Source organism: Taudactylus pleione, unplaced genomic scaffold (assembly GCF_031769625.1).
Source record: "Taudactylus pleione unplaced genomic scaffold, aTauple2 ptg000117l, whole genome shotgun sequence".
Taxonomy (NCBI): Eukaryota; Metazoa; Chordata; class Amphibia; order Anura; family Myobatrachidae; genus Taudactylus; species Taudactylus pleione.
The window spans coordinates 2,003,468-2,023,150 of NW_028284519.1; the positions used below are offsets into that span (position 1 = coordinate 2,003,468).

The 19,683-nt window shown below is 41.8% G+C and overlaps 1 protein-coding gene across 2 annotated transcripts in view; it reads left to right on the plus strand.

Annotated features, from left to right (window-relative positions):
- Positions 1-18,941, plus strand: part of SLC6A2 (solute carrier family 6 member 2) — a 338,811-nt gene extending 319,870 nt beyond the window's left edge. For both annotated transcript variants that reach the window (XM_088471851.1, XM_088471850.1), the window contains 4 exons: positions 3,530-3,630; positions 9,125-9,292; positions 13,309-13,380; positions 17,187-18,941. In XM_088471851.1, coding sequence (XP_088327977.1) covers positions 3,530-3,630; positions 9,125-9,292; positions 13,309-13,380; positions 17,187-17,210 — 365 coding nt within the window. In that variant the 3' untranslated portion in view covers positions 17,211-18,941. The remainder of the gene's footprint in view (positions 1-3,529; positions 3,631-9,124; positions 9,293-13,308; positions 13,381-17,186) is intronic.
- The last annotated feature ends 742 nt before the right edge of the window (positions 18,942-19,683 follow it).

Consider the following 19,683-nt stretch of genomic DNA (forward strand, 5'->3'; position numbering starts at 1 on the left):
TGGCTGGGAAACCCGACCGCAGGGTTTCCCTCGCAAGTCCGATGGTCGCGATGACCATCTTTTTGGACGCTCGTATATGGTGTGGGTGGTGACCCACAGCTATACGAGCGTCCAGGAGGACGCTCCATTTTAATGGAGGAGGGCCCTGACTTAGAGCGAGCGCTCTGGTCAGAGCGTCCGGATCTGAATCAGGCCCTATGCACTTATGAGGAATATATAAGGTATCTTGGGCCTTATTCAGAGCCGGACGCTCTGACCAGAGCGCTCGCTCTGAATCAGGGCCCTCCTCCATTAAAATGGAGCGTCCTCCTGGACGCTCGTATAGCTGTGGGTCACCACCCACAGCATATACGAGCGTCCAAAAAGATGGTCATCGCGACCATCGGACTTGCGAGGGAAACCCTGCGGTCGGGTTTCCCAGCCACAAGCCCTGGAGTGATTTTGGCTCTATCAGAGCCAAAATCACTCCCACTGACATCACTAGTGATGTCAGTGGGGCCGGCTTCAGACGGTAGGCGTTCCCATGGGAACGCCTCCGTCTGGCAGGCACGCCCCCGGCATGCCCACCAAAGGGGGCGTGCTGTCAATCAACATTGACAGCACGCCCCCTTTGGTGCGAGACCCGGAGCGATGGGAAGCCCGTCGCTCGCCGGGTCTCGCGCATGCGCACGATGGAGCTCCCTCCGTCGTGCGCATGCGCAGTGGGGAACATCGACCCACTTGCGAGCGTACTGCCGCTCGCGAGTGGGTCTGAATGACCCCCTTTTTTTTAAAAGGTAGACAAATTGCTCTTTAGATATCCTCACGCAGGGATTGGTATGGTAATGATAAACTGGACAAACCTTTCTTTGAAATGCAAAGTAAGGGTTATCTTATATCATACTTGCCTACCCTCCCGATTCGGCCGGGAGTCTCCCGAATATCCCGGAAAGGCAGGCAAGCCTCCCGGGCCCCTGGCGACCCATCCTGTCCTCCCTGCACTTACAGTATAAATCTCGGCTGCGGAGGGGCTGGTGACACGATTTGCGCTGAATTGCGTCATCGTAGCCCCGGCCACTGCATCACAATGCCATTAATAACGGTATTGTGAAGAGGGGACGGGGCCACGATGACGCAATTGCGCTGTCATGCCCCGCCCCAAATATGTGGAATCTGACCTGGTTACGCCCCCTTTTTGTCGCGACCTGCAATTACAGGGCCAATAATGTCTATACACCCTATGAGTGGTTGAGGCAGGGTCCAGATCACTGGTGGTGGGTCGCAACATTCTGATAATTTTAGCAATGTCTTTTACATCCATTATGTCAAAGCTGTTCCAGGGAGACAGGTGGCTTACCTTGGCATGCTTGGTAGTTTGGCACTCCTTTGATGGTACTGTGGAGACTCCAGCCCGGATGGAGGATACTTTATCTGCAAAGAATTTTGAAAACTCATTGCATCTTGACTGGGAGAGGGTTTCATCATGCTGCAGGCATGCTGGTTTGCAAAGCATCTCCACTGTATGGAAAAGCAGAGCAGGCCTATTGTTTGCTGCCTTGATCTCATTTGAGAGGAACTCTGGGCCTGACAGCGCTCGCTCTGAATCAGGGCCGGGCTTTTTTTTTTTTGGAGCGGCCTCTTGGCCGCTCGCATAGCAGTGGGTGACCACCCACAGCTATTGCGAGCGGCCAGGATGATGGTCGCAATGGTCAAGACCATCGCGACCATCGGGCTTGCGACGAGACCCTTGTGGTAGGGTCTCGCCCATCGCAACATCGACTCAACATCGACAGCTCGCCCCTCTTTGGTGCGAGACCCAGAGCGACGGAGTGCCCGTCGCTAGCCGGGTCTTGCGCATGCGCACGACGGAGCCGGCTCCGTTGTGCGAATGCGCTGTGGGCCACCATCGACCCATTTGTGAGCGCTCAGCGCTTGCGACCTGGTCTGAATCTGGCCCTCTGTTTTCTTACGAGTGATTGTTGATTGATATTCTCTTATATGTTTGATTAGTGTTATCTTATCCTCTACCAGGTTCGTCTTCCTCCATCGTCTTTCAAGTCTATGCCCCCTTTTCTTGAGTTCACTAACACTATTGTCAAACCATGTGCATTTGTAATGCAGATTGTAGTGTGATATTACCAACTGAAATCGCATTGCGAATTCAGGGCCTGATTCAGAGCCGGACGCTCTGACCATGAAAATGGAGTGGCCTCCGGGCCGCTCATATAGCTGTGGGTGACCACCCACAGCATATACGAGCGGCCAAAAAGATGGGACTTGCAACGGAGACCCTGCGGTAGGGTCTCCCTGCCACAAGCCCTGGAGTGATTTTGGCTCTATCAGAGCCAAATCACTCCCACTGACATCACTAGTGATGTCAGTGGGGCCGGCTTCAGACGGTAGGCGTTCCCATGGGAACGCCTCCGTCTAGCAGGCACGCCCCCGGCACGCCCACCAAAGGGGGCGTGCTGTCAATCAACATCGACAGCACGCCCCCTTTGGTGCGAGACCCAGAGCGATGGAAAGCCCGTCGCTCCCTCCATCGTGCGCATGCGCAGTGGGGAACATCGACCCGCTTGCGAGCATACTGCTGCTCGCGAGCGGGTCTGAATGACCCCCTCAGGCAATATCACAGGGATTTACTACAAATCCCTTGCAGGGACAGAGCTTGCGAGAAAGCTCTGTCCCTGCGAACCCCATCCGCACTCTAGTCACGGTATTTTTGCAAAAAAATACCGTGACCAGTGCCCCGCGCATGCGCCGACCGCCGCTGCTACCCCCCGGCGCTAAGCCCCGCTCCTGTCGTTGGCGGGTCTGAATCAGGCCCTCAGTACGAATCGCAACTGCGATTGCAATAGCAATTATGCACGCAGTCTCACTGCGAAGATATGCCAATCCTCTGTGATCACTATGCCGTCGCCGCACAACATAAGTACGCCCACATCCATAATACTTAGCAAGACTGCGAAACCATCGGTAACATCGAGTACAATCGCAGCCTCACACACACTTGCACAAGCTCTGACCTTACTCAGGAATTTCTAACCTCTATGAACGCAGTGAGTACACAAGCTGCGTATGGTATCGCAGTGAAAAATATATGCACGCCCCTGAAATGACGTTTAAACGCACTGGCACGCCTGTGTTTCGCTGACCACCCCCCCCAATCACCACCCCAAAATGGTAATTCTTGTCAATCTCTGCGATGGATTCCGATCGCAGTGGAGTGTTCGCGCATGCACAGAACGCAACAATCACCAGATTGGCTGCGTACTCGCAGTTGCAATCCTTGCTGGATCAGGCACAAAATTCAGATATGCATTTCAATTTGTGAACATCGACATTTCTTGTTATCCTGTCATATAGTTATTACTTTTTATGTAAAGTAAAAAAATTATTTAGCTAATTGAAACATTTTTATAAGATTTACAAGTGAAATTATTGTAGAATAATTATAACAATAAATATGACACATTTTTAAGCTATGTTTATTGCCTTTCTTTGACAGTATTGCATGATTTACTTATGTCTTATTTGTGCCTCTTTACAGGTGTGGACAGATTTAGTGACGACATTTACAAGATGCTTGGTTTCAAGCCAGGTCTATACTGGAGACTGTGTTGGAAATTTGTGAGCCCTGCCTTTCTTCTGGTTAGTCAAAATAAAGAAATACAATTAATACTTTAGTATGGGGATGTAGAAATGATGTCATTCTTTTCAGATCCCTCCCTGCTCTACCCCCAATAAAATAAAGATAAAACACTTTTTTATTTTTCCATAGCATTTACTATTTTTCTTTCATTAATACAAAAATGTGCAAGTTTCACATTAAATGACTGTTTCCCAAGCCCACAAAAACGAGCCAACCCATCAAATTGTGCAATCTCTGGTCTTTCCTTCCTTTACTCATAGGCAAATGCAGGGGGGTTTCCGTCTGCCTGGAAATCCCCCTTTCTAGCACACACTATGGGCCTGATTCAGAGCTGGACGCAATTAGCGCTCGCTCGTCCTGAAAATAGGGGTGGCTATTCAAATGAACCGTTCGCTGTTTGCGGTCTGTTCACGCCTCTAGGTCTGAACGAGCGAACAAAACTTGCGGTCGTTTTTTGGGAAACTACGCCTCCTGGCCGCTCGCATCCTACGTCATGTCCGCTATTTATTAGATTAATCGAGTACATCGACCAGGGTATGAACTGCTCGCTATTCTTGTGGTTGGTTTTTGCTACCACAATCTTGAGAGCAGTTCTGGCTATAAAATAACCCAGTGACGTGGTCAATGACGCTGCTGTTTTAATTATGCACACCCATAAAACGCCCGTTTTGACCTTTAAGCACGCCTTAAAGGTCAAACATTTGTATATACTTTTTATGCAATTCCCTTTAACTGTGTAACTATACTGTATTATGAACAATACATAATTGATTGTTTTCAAATTAACTTGAATTATTAAATGTAATAATATCATGTATGTATCTTCCTTCGATACATTATACTACAAGTAATGTTTGGACAAAAATTTATGAAGGTTTATTAGATTTGTTTTCCATGCATAATCTACATGCAATGTAATTGCATGAATACGTTTTAAAATGTGCAAACAAATATTGTTGTCAATTATATTTTTGTTATCATTATTCCAAAACACCTTTCCATTTTTATTGGAGTTTTGTTTTTGTGCTGTAGCCATGCTGTTTTATAAAATTGTTTCTACAGGTGTTAATTATGTTTTCATTAAACCCGGTATATCACAAGTACCAACCAACAAGACACACCTCTCTGAGCAAATCCCAGTGATGGGAAGAAATGTGTTAGGTTCCTATTTTGTGCAGATTATCACAGAACATTCCTCCAAACAGTGCCCTGTTTTTTGCAGATTATCACAGAACATTCCTCCAAACAGTGCTGGAAGAAACAGACTCTGTTGCACTGATTACAGAGCCGCTTCTCTACACACCTCCACTCCCGTTCGGATCTCCACTCCCGTTTTCAAACACCTTCCCCTGTTACCACCCACATACGCCTCATTCTGTCACTGAAATTATCAGGCATTCGCTATTTTGCGAGCACATGAATTTCGGCCGCACTGACTGGTTCGCGCATGCGTATAACGATCCGTACGCATGCGCAGTTGGGCAAACATCGCTCGGAGCGAACGAGCGGCCGCTTACGAGTGGCTCTGAATCATGGCCCTATGACCACAATAGAAATAAGTAATATAATAGAATGCTACTACTGCTGCATGTTCTTCACAGTATCACAAATGAAATGATTAGCAACACCTGTGGATCTTTCAAAATGTGTCAGCCAGTAATAAATATACCCGTGCACCAACTGGAGATGTGGAAAACATGCACTGTTAGCGGTGCACTGCTAGAGACCATCAATAGGGTTCATTATTAATACTGTATAGTAATACACTATCCAGTGCATAAGGAGATCAATGTACATATATGTCCAGGGCAGTGCTAGGTTTATCAGCTGCTCCCCCAGACAGACTCATAGACTTGCTCCAATGCTCTGGAATGATGCCTGCATCTGAGAAAAAACATTCTGCTCAGACAGGATGGCCCCACTACGCTTCTAATGGCTTTCTGTGATCGCTGGTCCTGTATATGCTGGAATTATGCAACACAATATACTTTATATGTAACATATTAAAGCTGGATAAGTGCTAATTATGCCCTCTTCATGGACTGGCCACACTCGCTCTAAAATAAAGCATTTGGAAGCCCCCCTCTAGAAATCCTGTGTTTGCCACTGTTACTCCCACTTTAAATATGTTTGTATGTGAGTGCGTTTCACCAATCTGCAAAAAAAGCCTATTGAAAAATAAACAATATAACCAGGGGCAGAACTATGGGAGACAATGGAGGCGCCTGCCGCCGGGCTCCAGCTCTGAAGGGGCACCTCTTCCATTGTCCACAACATATTCACCCTGCTTAGGGCTGTAACTATGTACCCGGCGTGTACTATCTCGGCTGCCCAATACATGGCACCTCTTCCCGGCACCTGATAAGCCATCATACACTAGTGGAGAGCTCCATGTCAGCCCAACAGCTGCTGTCTTCGTCTGTCTATAGCCTATCTGCATGTGAATTGCTACAGTATCAGCGGCTGTGATGGGGGGGATCAAATTATAACTTGCCTCCGGGCGTCTGGGACAAATTTACGCCACTGAATATAACATTTAAAATTCTTAACTATGAAATAATAATAAAAATCTAGCTGGTTTAACCATCACACCTTCTCTATGTGAAATCTAGTCTCATTACGAAGATGTGAAATACCCTAGGTCAAGAAGGGAGTTAGACTAGTTCTTCCTTTATAGCTGATTCAAATGGATATTTTATGAGTGCATTAACAGATCTTAATATATCATTTAGCGATGATCACAGATGTGAGAAGACTTAAAAAAATGCTGCAGACACAGGCATTATTGATATCTGCAAAAACATTACTGCTGTTCACACAGGAAGACGTGGATTTAAAAGTGTAATAGTAATACACTCAAAATAGCTTTTATTACTATTGCACTTTTAAAAACATTAGAGCTATGCCGAGCTGTGTCACAGTTTACAATTGGACATAAATTTAGTAAAAGCAAAGCAAAACATGCATACTTACCGACTTTCTAGCTGCTCCCTCCGCAAGGGGGCATCTAAGTTGGCACAACCCGGGGTGTGGCGTAGCATTGGTGGACAATGCAGGGAACGAAGGCACATTTGCTTCAAAATTGCCCCGTCCCCCGCTATGCAAATGCAGAGATTAACGGGGCTACAATGATGCGATTAAGCACAAATTGCGTCATCAGTTGCCCAGATCGCTCAAGGCGTATGCTAGCAGCTCTGAAAAACTTAAAAGCTCTCACAGGGAAGCCTCCTGGCCGTGCCGGGAGAGTAGACTAGTCTGACTACACGCCCACATAGGTATTGATTTCACAATCTCCCTGAAAGGCTTTTTAAAAGTAGGTAAGTATGCCTAACAGTGTATTGTCATTGTATTCTGATCCAACGCAATACATCACTAATGAGGGACGAGCTTTTGTGTCGAATCAAGATATGTGATAATCACAGTATTTGGAGATAAGCAAAAACCATTACAGAAATATAAAAACCATTACAGAAATATAAAATATTTGGAGATAAGAAAAAAACATAGAATATAAGTTTTTTAATACTAGTAACAAAAAAGACACTTCTTGCATTGAATGGTTTAAATATTTCTCATAAATTATTATTTTTTTATTAGTAGCTGAGCAGCTCTAGTTTTCTGTTGGATTACATTATAATGTGCGTATGGCATTCTCTCCTTAACCTCAGCCAGCGAATGCCTCCTAATGATGCAGCAAATGGCCACCTGCCGGAATAGATTTAGCATCCGTGATATTTAAGGATTTCTCATCACCTCTTGAAGGGTAACCTGTGACATATGTATTCTTTCTCAAATATTTCATTTATATGTTTCTTAGTAGAATAAGGCAGAGTAGCCCACAGCTAAATATTGTTCCATGTGAGCAGAATTTTCACATTTAACCCAGTGATCTTCCACATGAACCAGCATTGTATTTTCTAAATGCACCAATTCTTCTTAAATGAATACTTAAAATGTATTTTTTTTATATTTTTTAATGAAATATCGAAAAACTAATATGTACAAATGTGTAGACTTTGCAAGTAACTTAACAACAATATAAATTGACATCTATCACAGAGTTAGAGCTAATTATTTGGCATGCTTAAATATATTGAACATATTTACTATCTTTTCTTGCATTGTGTCAACAGGCATGAACTAATTAATTAAATCTGCCCCCCAGTTATGTCAGGCAAGTTTGCATTTTGGTCTCTCAAATAAATTTCTGTTGTTCCAAAATGTAAACTGTATATTTTCCATTGAGTCCAAGTACATTTCTCACTTTTCCTGTCAGGAGCTGCAGGTTGGAAAAGTTTCATCTGGACTACTGGGAGATGGCAGACCATTATTTTGTGTCCTGTAATGACTGGCACAAGCTTGGATTATTCTGCATCACAATTAGCTCAAGCTTAGTGTCTAATATTCATATGATAGTATTGTTACACCTCACGTAGCATTTTTCACATTTTATTTTCAAAATTTAGGTAGAATGGAGTTATATGAGCATTACCTTTCATTGGCATGAAGTGGTAAATAGTTGGTATAACAAACAGTGCCCTCCACCTGAACATGCTGAGGGGGTGAAGCCATCAGCACCGGGAAGTTTCCTCAAGAGGCTTTAGGTGCCATTTCAAGCTGCAGGGTGCATGCCCAGAGCGAACAAAGGATACTTAAGGCAGTGATGATGGCTGCAGGGTTATGTTCCAGGTACCCTGCAAGCCAAATTCAGGAGCTATGGGGCTACAAAGGTACTGCCACTAGGGTCTTGCACCCTGGGTGACAGCACCACTGCCACATCCTGAGTTACTGCCGTGATAACAAATCGTAGAAATTATAAACAAAAAACAGAACAAGTGCATACAAGGTTGATGAAGGAGGTGCAGAGTGAAACTGAGGATAGACTTGGCCCTACTCATGAAAGTTTACAGTCTACAAGAAGAGGGCAATGTTGAAATATTGGAAGCTAGTTAAACCAGGAATATAGATGGATCTTTTGCTGGTAGAACACCCATAGGCAACAGTATCAGGTGGTGAAAGGATAGGCTTTTTTGAAGAAGTATATTTTCTGAGAGGATCTGGGCAGGTGTGGTAGGAAGTTCCATAAATGGAGGCCAGGTTGGGAGAAGTCTTGGAGGCAGGAGCAAAAGGTGTTTAATAAATATCAGGCTAGGTGCAAGTCAATGGCAGATCTAATATAGAAACCATCTTATGATGAGGTCAGATGTTTATGAAGAAAATAAATTAGTGAGGGTTTTGAAGACAGGAAAAAAAGTGAAAACTATTAAATGGTGTAGCATGAGTATAAAGAAAGTCAGCTACGCCTAATGTTAACATAAATATTAATGTATTAGCTGTATATGTTCCTCTAAACTAGACAATGTAACTTTGAGCTACAATAAAATGTTATTTTGGCAAAAGGGAAATTAACCATATTTCTAGCCATTTTTTCAAAATCTAGTTTGCAAGTATAATTAAATAACTGTGTACCTTTTCTTTTTCTTTTTCCGGAAGTTTGTTGTTATTACTAGTATAGTGACCTACAATCCTCTGTCATACGATGAATACCACTTTCCTCCATGGGCTAATCGGACTGGGTGGATGATCGCACTTTCATCAATGATACTAGTCCCTATTTATTTTATCTACAAATTTCTGACAGTCCCGGGGCCCTTTAAAAAGGTAAGAATCTCAAAATATTTCACATTTTATAAATGTAATATATAATATATGAAATTGTCCTTGCTTAAGGTGCAATACATGCTGTCCAATACTAATAATGTATGAAAGAAATCTGCTTAAACATATCACCCAAGCCACATCTGTGTTGGAGTTTGAGTCCTACTGTATTTCATCCCTACACAAGCAGAAGGAAGGAGGTGGCATAAATATTGCAGCATGAACCCAAGCTTTCTATAGTGCAAGTCATTGTGTTTGCCATGTATGTTGTTACTAGGTTTGAATATTTGGGCTAAAGTATCTTTGTGCTGTAGTGACAATATACTGTGTAGGAGGCTGTGTATACAGTGCACCATGAAAAGAGGGAGTTGGTTCTGAGAAGAGTGTTTATGCATAAAGCTGCATGGATTACTAGGATTCATGCAGCCTTTTATTTATTATTTTGTCAAATAATAAAAAAAATACCTTGGTTCCTCCCACAAAATAATAACTGCCATTTAAGCCTAGGCTGATATTGGAAAATTTCAGGTGGACAATCAATTCATTGTTTTAAATGCTATCTCCATTCAATGAAGCATTGTTATACCATTGTTTATACAAATTAATCATCATTCACAGGTAATAATTGGAACAGAACTGCATTTAATAATCTACATAAGGAATATGAATTAATAATAACAAAGGAAACCCAAAAATAATATTATTACATAAATGAATGAAAAATAAAATAGAAAAGAATAAATCATAAATAAAAAATAAATATAATAAATAAAAAAATAAAAAATTAATAATGAATTTATGTTTATTATTTTTTTTATTTATTATATATTTTTGTTATCTTTCATTTATTACATTTTGTTTTATTAATGATTATTTTTCTATTCATTTATGAATTATTATATTTGGGTGTCTTTTTTATATTTACAAATATAAACATTTGTATATACTTTTTATGCAATTCCCTTTAACTGTGTAACTATACTGTATTATGAACAATACATAATTGATTGTTTTCAAATTAACTTGAATTATTAAATGTAATAATATCATGTATGTATCTTCCTTCGATACATTATACTACAAGTAATGTTTGGACAAAAATTTATGAAGGTTTATTAGATTTGTTTTCCATGCATAATCTACATGCAATGTAATTGCATGAATACGTTTTAAAATGTGCAAACAAATATTGTTGTCAATTATATTTTTGTTATCATTATTCCAAAACACCTTTCCATTTTTATTGGAGTTTTGTTTTTGTGCTGTAGCCATGCTGTTTTATAAAATTGTTTCTACAGGTGTTAATTATGTTTTCATTAAACCCGGTATATCACAAGTACCAACCAACAAGACACACCTCTCTGAGCAAATCCCAGTGATGGGAAGAAATGTGATAGGTTCCTATTTTGTGCAGATTATCACAGAACATTCCTCCAAACAGTGCCCTGTTTCTTGCAGATTATCACAGAACATTCCTCCAAACAGTGCTGGAAGAAACAGACTCTATTGCACTGATTACAGAGCCGCTTCTCTACACACCTCCAGCGGCTTATACTGATGGCACAGAGGAAGTAGCATAGATACTAGCTGTGGCTTACATGCAAGCCGCAAATGTTCTGCACAGAGCAAGCATTGGTATTAGGTGTGACTAAGACAATAGCCATCACTGTTTGGCACAGAGCAAGCATTGGTATTAAGTGCAGCTAACACGCAAGCCACCACTGTTCGGCATAGAGCAGGCATTAGTATCAGGTGTGGCTATTATGCAAGCTGCTATTGTTGGAATCACATTGGAAACAGAATGACCCTGGCAATAAGGTTCTGGCTGACTCATATGCACACAGCCAGCTAAAGAGACAGCGACACTATATTCTGTGCTTCTCCTTGCCACGAGCTCCACATTGTCGGCACTTCACTTAGAAACATCTCAGTAGTTTCTTGTATCTAACTACTGTACATCATCTTATGCTATTATTCTGATGCAGGCTCAGTATAACAATTGCAATTCTCACTTATATCTTGTGTCCACCTCTCTATAATTCACCTAGTCAGGGCCAGATGGACAGAAAATGGGCCTTTGCACACATTCAACACCAGCCCACATGTGCGTGTAATATAAAGCCAATACTTTATGAAGGCCAGTGGCTAGTATATTGTTTAATTTAATTCCAAACTAACACAGTGTAGTCACAATGAACATTATGGACACTGAACTGTCCAGGATATATAGCCCAATGCAAACGGTATTAGAGGTACTAGTCGTGCTCTGGCCAATCTGCAGGTGATACCACATTGCTAATAAGTTTTTACAGTTACTATCCTATTTGGCTGCCCATCATATTCAGCACTACAATTAGCATTACATCAGAACAATTCCAACTCAAGCAAAAAAACAAAAACAAAACAGCTTCTCTCTATCTCTCTATTTCTCTTAGGAATCATTGTGACATGAATTTGTACAGTGTGCACTGAGAGTGTAATCTGGTAGTGTTATATGTTTATGCTGTGTACACAGTGTGCAGAATTCCGGGTGACTTGTGTGAGTTGTCATAATATTTGTGTAACTAGAGATGTGCGCAGACCCCTGGTTTTGCCAAAACCACCCTCAAATGTTTGGGTTTTGACAAAACCACCTTCAAGTGTCTTGGTTCGATTTTGTTTTTGGATTTCTTCAAAAATGGATAAATACAGCTAAAATCATCTAACTTGGACCTGTTTTTTCCTACAGCAATAGTTAATAGTTAATAGTTCCTATTAACAACAATAAAATTTTCGGTAATTTCCAGTCAATTCTGACCACTAAACAGCACCTGCAATCATGAGGGTGCACTTAAACATAATACGTGAGATCAGGTTTTTATATCTGAGGGCCTGATTCTGACCCGCTCGCGAGCGCTGAGCGCTCGCAAGCGGGTCGATGGTGCCCAAGTGCGCATGTGCGTGACAGAGGCGGCTCCGTAGTGCGCATGCGCGAGACCCGAATAACGACGGCCAAGCCGTCGTTAAGGGTCTCGCACCAAAGGGGGTGTGCTGTCGATGGTGATTGACAGCACGCCCCCTTTGGTGGGTGTGCCGGGGGTGTGGCTGCCCAGACGGAGGCGTTCCCATGGGAACGCCTAACGTCTGGGTCAGGCCCCACTGACATCACTAGTGATGTCAGTGGGAGTGCTTTTGGCTCTGATAGAGCCAAAAGCACTCCTGGGCTTGCGGCAGCAAGACCCTACCGCAGGGTCTCGTCGCAAGCCCGATGGTCGTGATGGTCTTGACCATCGCGACCATCATCATGGCCGCTCACTATAGCTATGGGTGGTCACCCACAGCTATGCGAGCGGCCAGGAGGCCGCTCCAAATAGTAAGAGGGCCGGCCCTGACTCAGAGTGAGCGCTCTGTCAGAGCGTCCGGCTCTGAATCAGGGCCTGAGTTCAAGTTGCGAGAAGACCCGAGTGAGGACATGTTCTACTTGGAACCCCAAAGTGATTCCGAACTGGGACGCGGTTTGACTCGGAACCCCTAAGTTTGGGTGTGTTCGGTTTTCTCAAAAACCAAACGGCTCTTCTCTAATCATAAACAGATTGGACACCCAAAATTTATGTTTCTGAAATATGGCCCACCATTGTTTTTTAGAGATAGATGTCACTTTCTGTAATGTATCTACTTTATGATACATGTACACTTTGCAAAGTATGTCGCAAAACAATATTTTAATACTGTATTATGTCAACTTGGTTTGGTGAGTACGGTATATTTGTGTTCACTTTATCCTCTAGGTTGAGTGATCTGGAAATTATAGGGTATTGAAATTGTCATCAAAATCCATTGTAAATAGTACAGCTAATTCGTAATGAAATCTTTGTAGTTCGCGTTCTCATTAGAGCGAGATTGTAATATTTAAATTTATAGATCATTCAGTTTAGAGTGAAAGTTATTTGTATCTCATAATTTTTACATTGACTATTCTTAACTTTTTTTTTACAAATTTATACATGTATAAATATATATATATATTTTTAAAATTTTAGAGACTTGCATATTGTATTACCCCAGAAAATGAATATCACCTGGTTGCACAAGGAGACATCCGGCAGTTTAAGGTGGGTTTATTCATTCTTCAAGTATATTTATTCTATAGTAACCACTGAATCCATCTGATTTAATTTCTGTAATCACATGTGTAATCCAGATTTACCAACATGAACCATTTTCCAGTCTACATTTCCCACTTATTGACTGACTGAATTAATCTGAGCTCAGTTAATTACATAATCAGGTTATAACAAGCCTATTACATCACTTCATTAAATTAATTCATGCTACTTCAGCATGCCAATTATTATTGAACATAATGGAAGACATAGCTTAGCAACAGCTGAGAGCCTAAGATTTGCCCTTCCTTGTATTAGCAAGCTTGTATCTGAAGGAAGGAAAGATAAAATGGACTAGTTTTAGCCACATTTACTGTAGGTTTCAATATTTTCGAAAGTACTTAAAGTATGAGTCACTTTTTAATATTAAGAAATACTTTCAATACCCTCCTATGAAGTATATAATACATAAAAAATATTTTCATGTGTAACTGTAAACAATTATAGCAGCCATATCTATTAAATATCATACATTTAAATCTCAGCTGAAAAATAAACATGGTGGACTATTTACTAAGCCTTGGAGAATTATAAAATGGATGGAGATAAAGTACCAGCCACTCAGTGTCAATTTACAGGCTGTTTAAAAAATGATAGTTAGGAACTGATTGGTTGGTACTTTATTTGTCTCCAAGGCTTAGTACATAAACCCCATGGGGTTACCCATACATGCATGCTTGCTGGTAGAAATCAGTGTGATATCTGAAACAATAATACAGGTAGGATAAAAACCAAGAGTGAGTGTAGAATACCTTGTGTTTCCTGTGTTACCTTTTGTGGCATAGAATCACTATCATGCTAATTAATGCTGTATATGGTATAGAAGTTATGCTCCACCGAAATGACAATCAATAAACTGTTACTCTGTACTTTTTTCAAAATCCTGCTTATTACTACAATTTTTTGCTGATGGGATTTCAAGCAGAAGGGTGCGGTCACTATTTTCAGTGCATTCTCTGAAAAATATGCTCAGAATCATTTTAGTACATTGAGAAAACACTACATTTAACACTTTGACCAGGGCCATCTCTAGAGGTGTTCGACCAGTAGGGGCGCCACCCATAGAGGGGTGCACCCCTCCCCAACATCCCGTTTTCAGCGGGACAGCACCATCCCGCTGTTCCACCCATGGGCCGAAGTGGCCCGCGGGTGGTCAAAACGGGAGGTTGGGGACCGGACCCCAGAGTCTGAATGGATGCTGCGTGCATGCGCGCGGTATCCATTCAGTGACGGGAGAGGGCTGGGGGAAGCTCAGCTAGTGAGGCTCCCCCCCAGTCTGGCTGCGCCGCTCGCGATGTAGGGGCGCACTAGAGAGAGCCGGCACAGGGTACTCCTACACCTGGTGCCGGCCCTGACTTTGACTAGGCATTCTATGAAATAATTAGATACTGGAAAGTTTTTGGATTTTTGAAATGTCATTAAGTACCAGAAAAAAAATGCTATTTAATTGAGAAATAAATGAAAACATATGTAAATGCGTTACTCATGGTCTGATCCTCTGTTATCATTCAATTAGATCCTATGATTCCAGTGAATGGTAACTCTGAAATTACAGTAAAAGCCATCTTTTCTTCTGACTATGAGCTTGATTCAGAGTTTTACGCAAACCCATTACTTTGAGTACAACTCCGATGGTGGGTTCACTTCGCATATGCCAGAACCTAGTGCACATGTGCTGCAGCTCTGGCAGCAGTGTCAGAGAAGCCGCAACCTGATTAACAGGCTGCGGCCATTTGGAGGCTGGAGAAGATGGCCTATATCCTAGAAGATGGGCATGTCGGTCCCGTTTTCTGGACGTACTGAGGCCAGGGTCTAGGCTTAGGTTTATCAGATGGCCGATGGTGGTCCGAAACCACAGAAGCCAGCAAGAAGCGTCTCTTTACACAAGACGCCTCCTGCGGCATTAGCACAATTTTGCAGTAGCGGCTGTGACTGAATGGGTATGAGGTCCTGGCCCTATAACTGCCGGTTCATATCCCGGTGGTGGCAGCCCGAAGGGAGAAGATCCCAACAGGGCAGATAAGTACCCTATCCTCTCAGTGGTGCCTAACCCTAACCTCACCCCTGGGGTGCCTAACCCTAACCGCACCCCTGGGGTGCCTAACCTTAACCCCCCCTTACCGCACCCTAAACTTACCCCTCCTGAGGGGTGCCTAACCCTAACCTCCCCAAGGGGTGCCTAACCCTCCAACCTAGGGGTGCCTAACCCTAACCCCACTACACTCCCTAAACCTAAACCTATACCTGCGGCTAACGCTAAGGGGCGCCCCGGACCTACCTCATCCGGGCTGGCGTCTTTCGGTGTTGAGATTATGATAGGCCGCGTCAGTATTTCGATGATTATCTTAAGTCCCTTATCGGGATTCGGATGTCAGTATTGAGACTGGCGGCCACATCCTGCTGTGACATACAACTCTAAATCAGGCCTTATAATTTGTACAGCTATGTAAGTGATATGAAACTGTATAATATTAATAACCAAGACCTAACAATCATAAATCTAGTCTTCTGGCCAGGGCTGGCAACAGAAATCATGGGGCCCAGTACGCACATTTTCTTAGGGTCTCCCAGGCCTCTGTTGGAGGGTGTAAAGGTCATTATTTGGGTTGGAAGGGCTTACTGGTACATGAAGGCAGGGGGGAGAAAGAGAGAGAAAAAAAAATATATATACTTTTAGTACATAACTCATCTTCACCCAGTGCTTGTGCAGGAGACGCTCTCTACATCGGGTAACATCCCCTGGCCGCAGCAGAGCAAAGCCAGAGCCCAAGAGTTTTTGCACTGGGGCCAGTCACTAGAGTGTGACATCAGGCCCCCGGCAACTGCAGTCAGTGTCAGAGAGGAGAAGAAGGTAAGAGGGGAGGGGAGGGGAGGAGGGGGGTTGGATCACCTCCTCCTTCTTTGCTACAGCCCGCAGCAGTCTCCCACAGCAGTGTACTGTAAATAATCAGTCTGACTCATTACAATACTGCTGTCAATGCAGCTGCGGGCCCCCTTATTACCACGGACCCCGGCTGCACGTTCCTCCACTTATATGATGGACCATGCAGTGATGGGGCCCTCCGGGGCCCCTAGAATCTCCGGGCTCGGTACGGCTGTGCCCTTAGCCCCCCGTATCACCGAGCCTGCTTCTGGCCCCCAAGTGACATTATTATTATGTAGTGGTACAGATGGTAAGCCCAGAAGATGTTTATAGAGCTAAAGGATGAGGAAGAACACCTGCTATAGCCTGCATCTAACTGGATGGTACAATAAGAGGGAATAATATGGTGGCAGAGTTTTATATAGTTTATATTAGCTTACTTATTAATATCTGGCAAAGCAATATTTATATCATGAAATATGTAGAGCAACTTTTGAACAATTATTTGCATATATTTTGTAGATGTTTCCATTTTCTTAAAGTCTAAATTGAGAGGTTAGATATTGTTTAATATAATTGTGTTTATTTTTTTATGTCAGATGTAGTTACCGGTGAATGCAGAAGCTAGTAATAATGGAACAATATATTGTATATCTGACTGCAGCAATAGAGAATATAGAGACGCGAGAGAATATGCTGCTTAATCTCCTCCTATGCATTCATGTTAGAGCAAGATAAGAACGTGGCTAATGGCTATAGTACATGTTAGTAAATAAAGGGCAAAGTCTAGGTAGAGTCATTATTCTCGACATGACGTTTGTATTACAAAATACAGAATGAATAATAATTTGGCACTTGAAAACTAATCTACATTGTGTGTCTTTTCTTGCAGCTCCAACATTGGCTGACTATATGACAAACACTTTCATGATCACAACGTGCGGCTACTCTGGGACAAGCTCAGTTTGGCGACCCAAATTGCAATCCAAACAGCCTATGAGAAGCAGATACCTCTTCCTGTGTTCAATGCCTTGTTTTTCCATGATCTCTTCTTACAGTATTTCAAAATGTTAAATGAATTGTCCTCAAACAGTTTGGTATAACTGGTTAGGTAATGTGTTTGCTGAGATGGGTTTAAAAATAAATTGTGTAGGCTTTCAAATAAGCTTCACATGAAAACTACCTCTGTAAGTTGTCTGAAAGAGAATGATTAATTACAGCTAAACTAATTTAATTCAGTGGAATCATACAAAGATAAATTAGTTCATTTAAAATAATCTATCTTACATTGATGCAATTGTAGTCTCTCCATTACTTTGTGTAGTTTTGTGAAAAGACACTATGAAAAAAAGTGCAATCTGTTATAAAACTTACCTTGTGTCTTTTTTTGTGTGCACAATGTTGTATGCAACACAGTACATAAATGGGTTGTAAATCCTAGGAGCCTAACAGTCTTATTAGTGCATAGTGCAGACATTGGTTTCAGTTACTCACCATAAAACCTTTAAATCACGCACAGTGTTCTCCCCAGAAAGTTTTGCCAGTTGGTGACATTAAGAAGTAGCCGGGAGGGGCAGTGTAATAAGTGTGGAGACGGACATCATTATTAAAGACTCTTGCAGATATTGCCCACTAGCTGGCTGGACACAGATATAATTGTGTCCAGCAATGCATGCTGAGACAGTGGTGCAATGAGATACAGCCGGGTGGCATGTAATAGAAGTTGGGTGGAGAACCCGTGACATTGATCCTGGGGAGAACACTGACCCATAAGCATCAATTATTATCCCCTATATAACACCAATATATTATGCATGATTATTCAGTAAGCAAAAGGAAACATGCAATAGGCGGTATTGAAAATGCAATAACGATACAGAAAAAGAAGACGAGAAGGCCTGTTTGTTAGACCTTACAGCAAATATCTTATAGGCAATTCTGCACACACATTGCTTTTCTCAACCTGTTCTGAAGCCACAGACACGTCACTAATCACAAACACTCTCTTAGGCTTACACATGTGACCTGTATATGCTCATCTGTGCTTTCTCTGCCCTGATGTATCACAAAGATGCAGTTCCGTCTTTTTCATGTATTAACAATCATCTTTCTTTCACGAATGACTCAGTGTTATGATGTATAACTGTATTGGTTTCATGTTTGCCATTAAATTCATTGTTGTATATAATATTTACATTTGCTATGCAGCTGAATGAAAACTACTGACCATTGCTGATAGGCCCATTCTGACACCTACAGTAGAAGCTGGCCATAGTCCTTCAGTATATATTGGAGACAATATTCCCCCACATGCTAACAAAGGGTTTATCGCTAATATACTGAGTTCTGATAATCTCCTGAATCTTTGTATGTGCATGTATATATATATATGTATACATATATAGACTTTTTAGGTTTAGTGGTCCTATGAAATATTATCTAACTTTGTTCTTCTTGCATCTTCTTTTCTATGAGACATATGGCCACGGTGACAGAAAGATCAGTCCTTTTCTGTCTTTCTTTTGGATATCTGTAGGGTAGGGCACTTGCTAATAAAAAATACAAATGTGTTTTTCCATTTTGGTCTTATCATATCTTTTTCAGAAAGTGATTGTAATTATACAGTGTGTGTCGTCCATTTATAACTCCTGCTTCAAATAAAACTTATTTAAGTCACATATATGTACAAAGCAGATGTCAGAATTTTTGACTGAACTGAATCCCTTTATTTAAGTCTAGTAGTCGGATACCTAAATATGGCACAAATAAGATATTTGAACAGACAACACAGACTGATGATTTCAAGTGTACAATAGCAAAGACTGTCTGTTATATGCACCAATAGTGTATAACTACAATAAAACCATCATCACTAACATTAATAAACTGCATTTTCTTTATGCAGAATTTCGCCATCCGTTCTGATATTAGTACTATGTGATCTTTGTCATTAGCACAAACACACAAATATTACTTCCAGCAGCAACAATTTTGTCAAATGCCATTACTGCCATGAAAGAGGGACTTGAAAATTTGACTTACAATGAAATGAACACCGTCAAGGTTTATTAGCATTGAAATGGGTATCACAACTTGTGTATTGCCACCATCAAGTACATTGTTGACATAGCACTATCTAGATGTTCTTCAAAAGTGGTTTTATATAATGTATTTTTCATATGGGAAGTGGTCTCTATTGTTATGGGTTCAAGGAAGTGGACATCCCACAGCAACAGAAAAGGAAATTAAATTTAAGCTAAAAACACCCAGTTATTGCACCACACTCTTAGGGGTAAATTTACTAAGAATCGAGTCTCGTCAAGTTTGCTTTTTTTTTTAACTCGATTAGCTTCACCTAAACGAGGGTGATTTGAGGCTCCTGAAACACT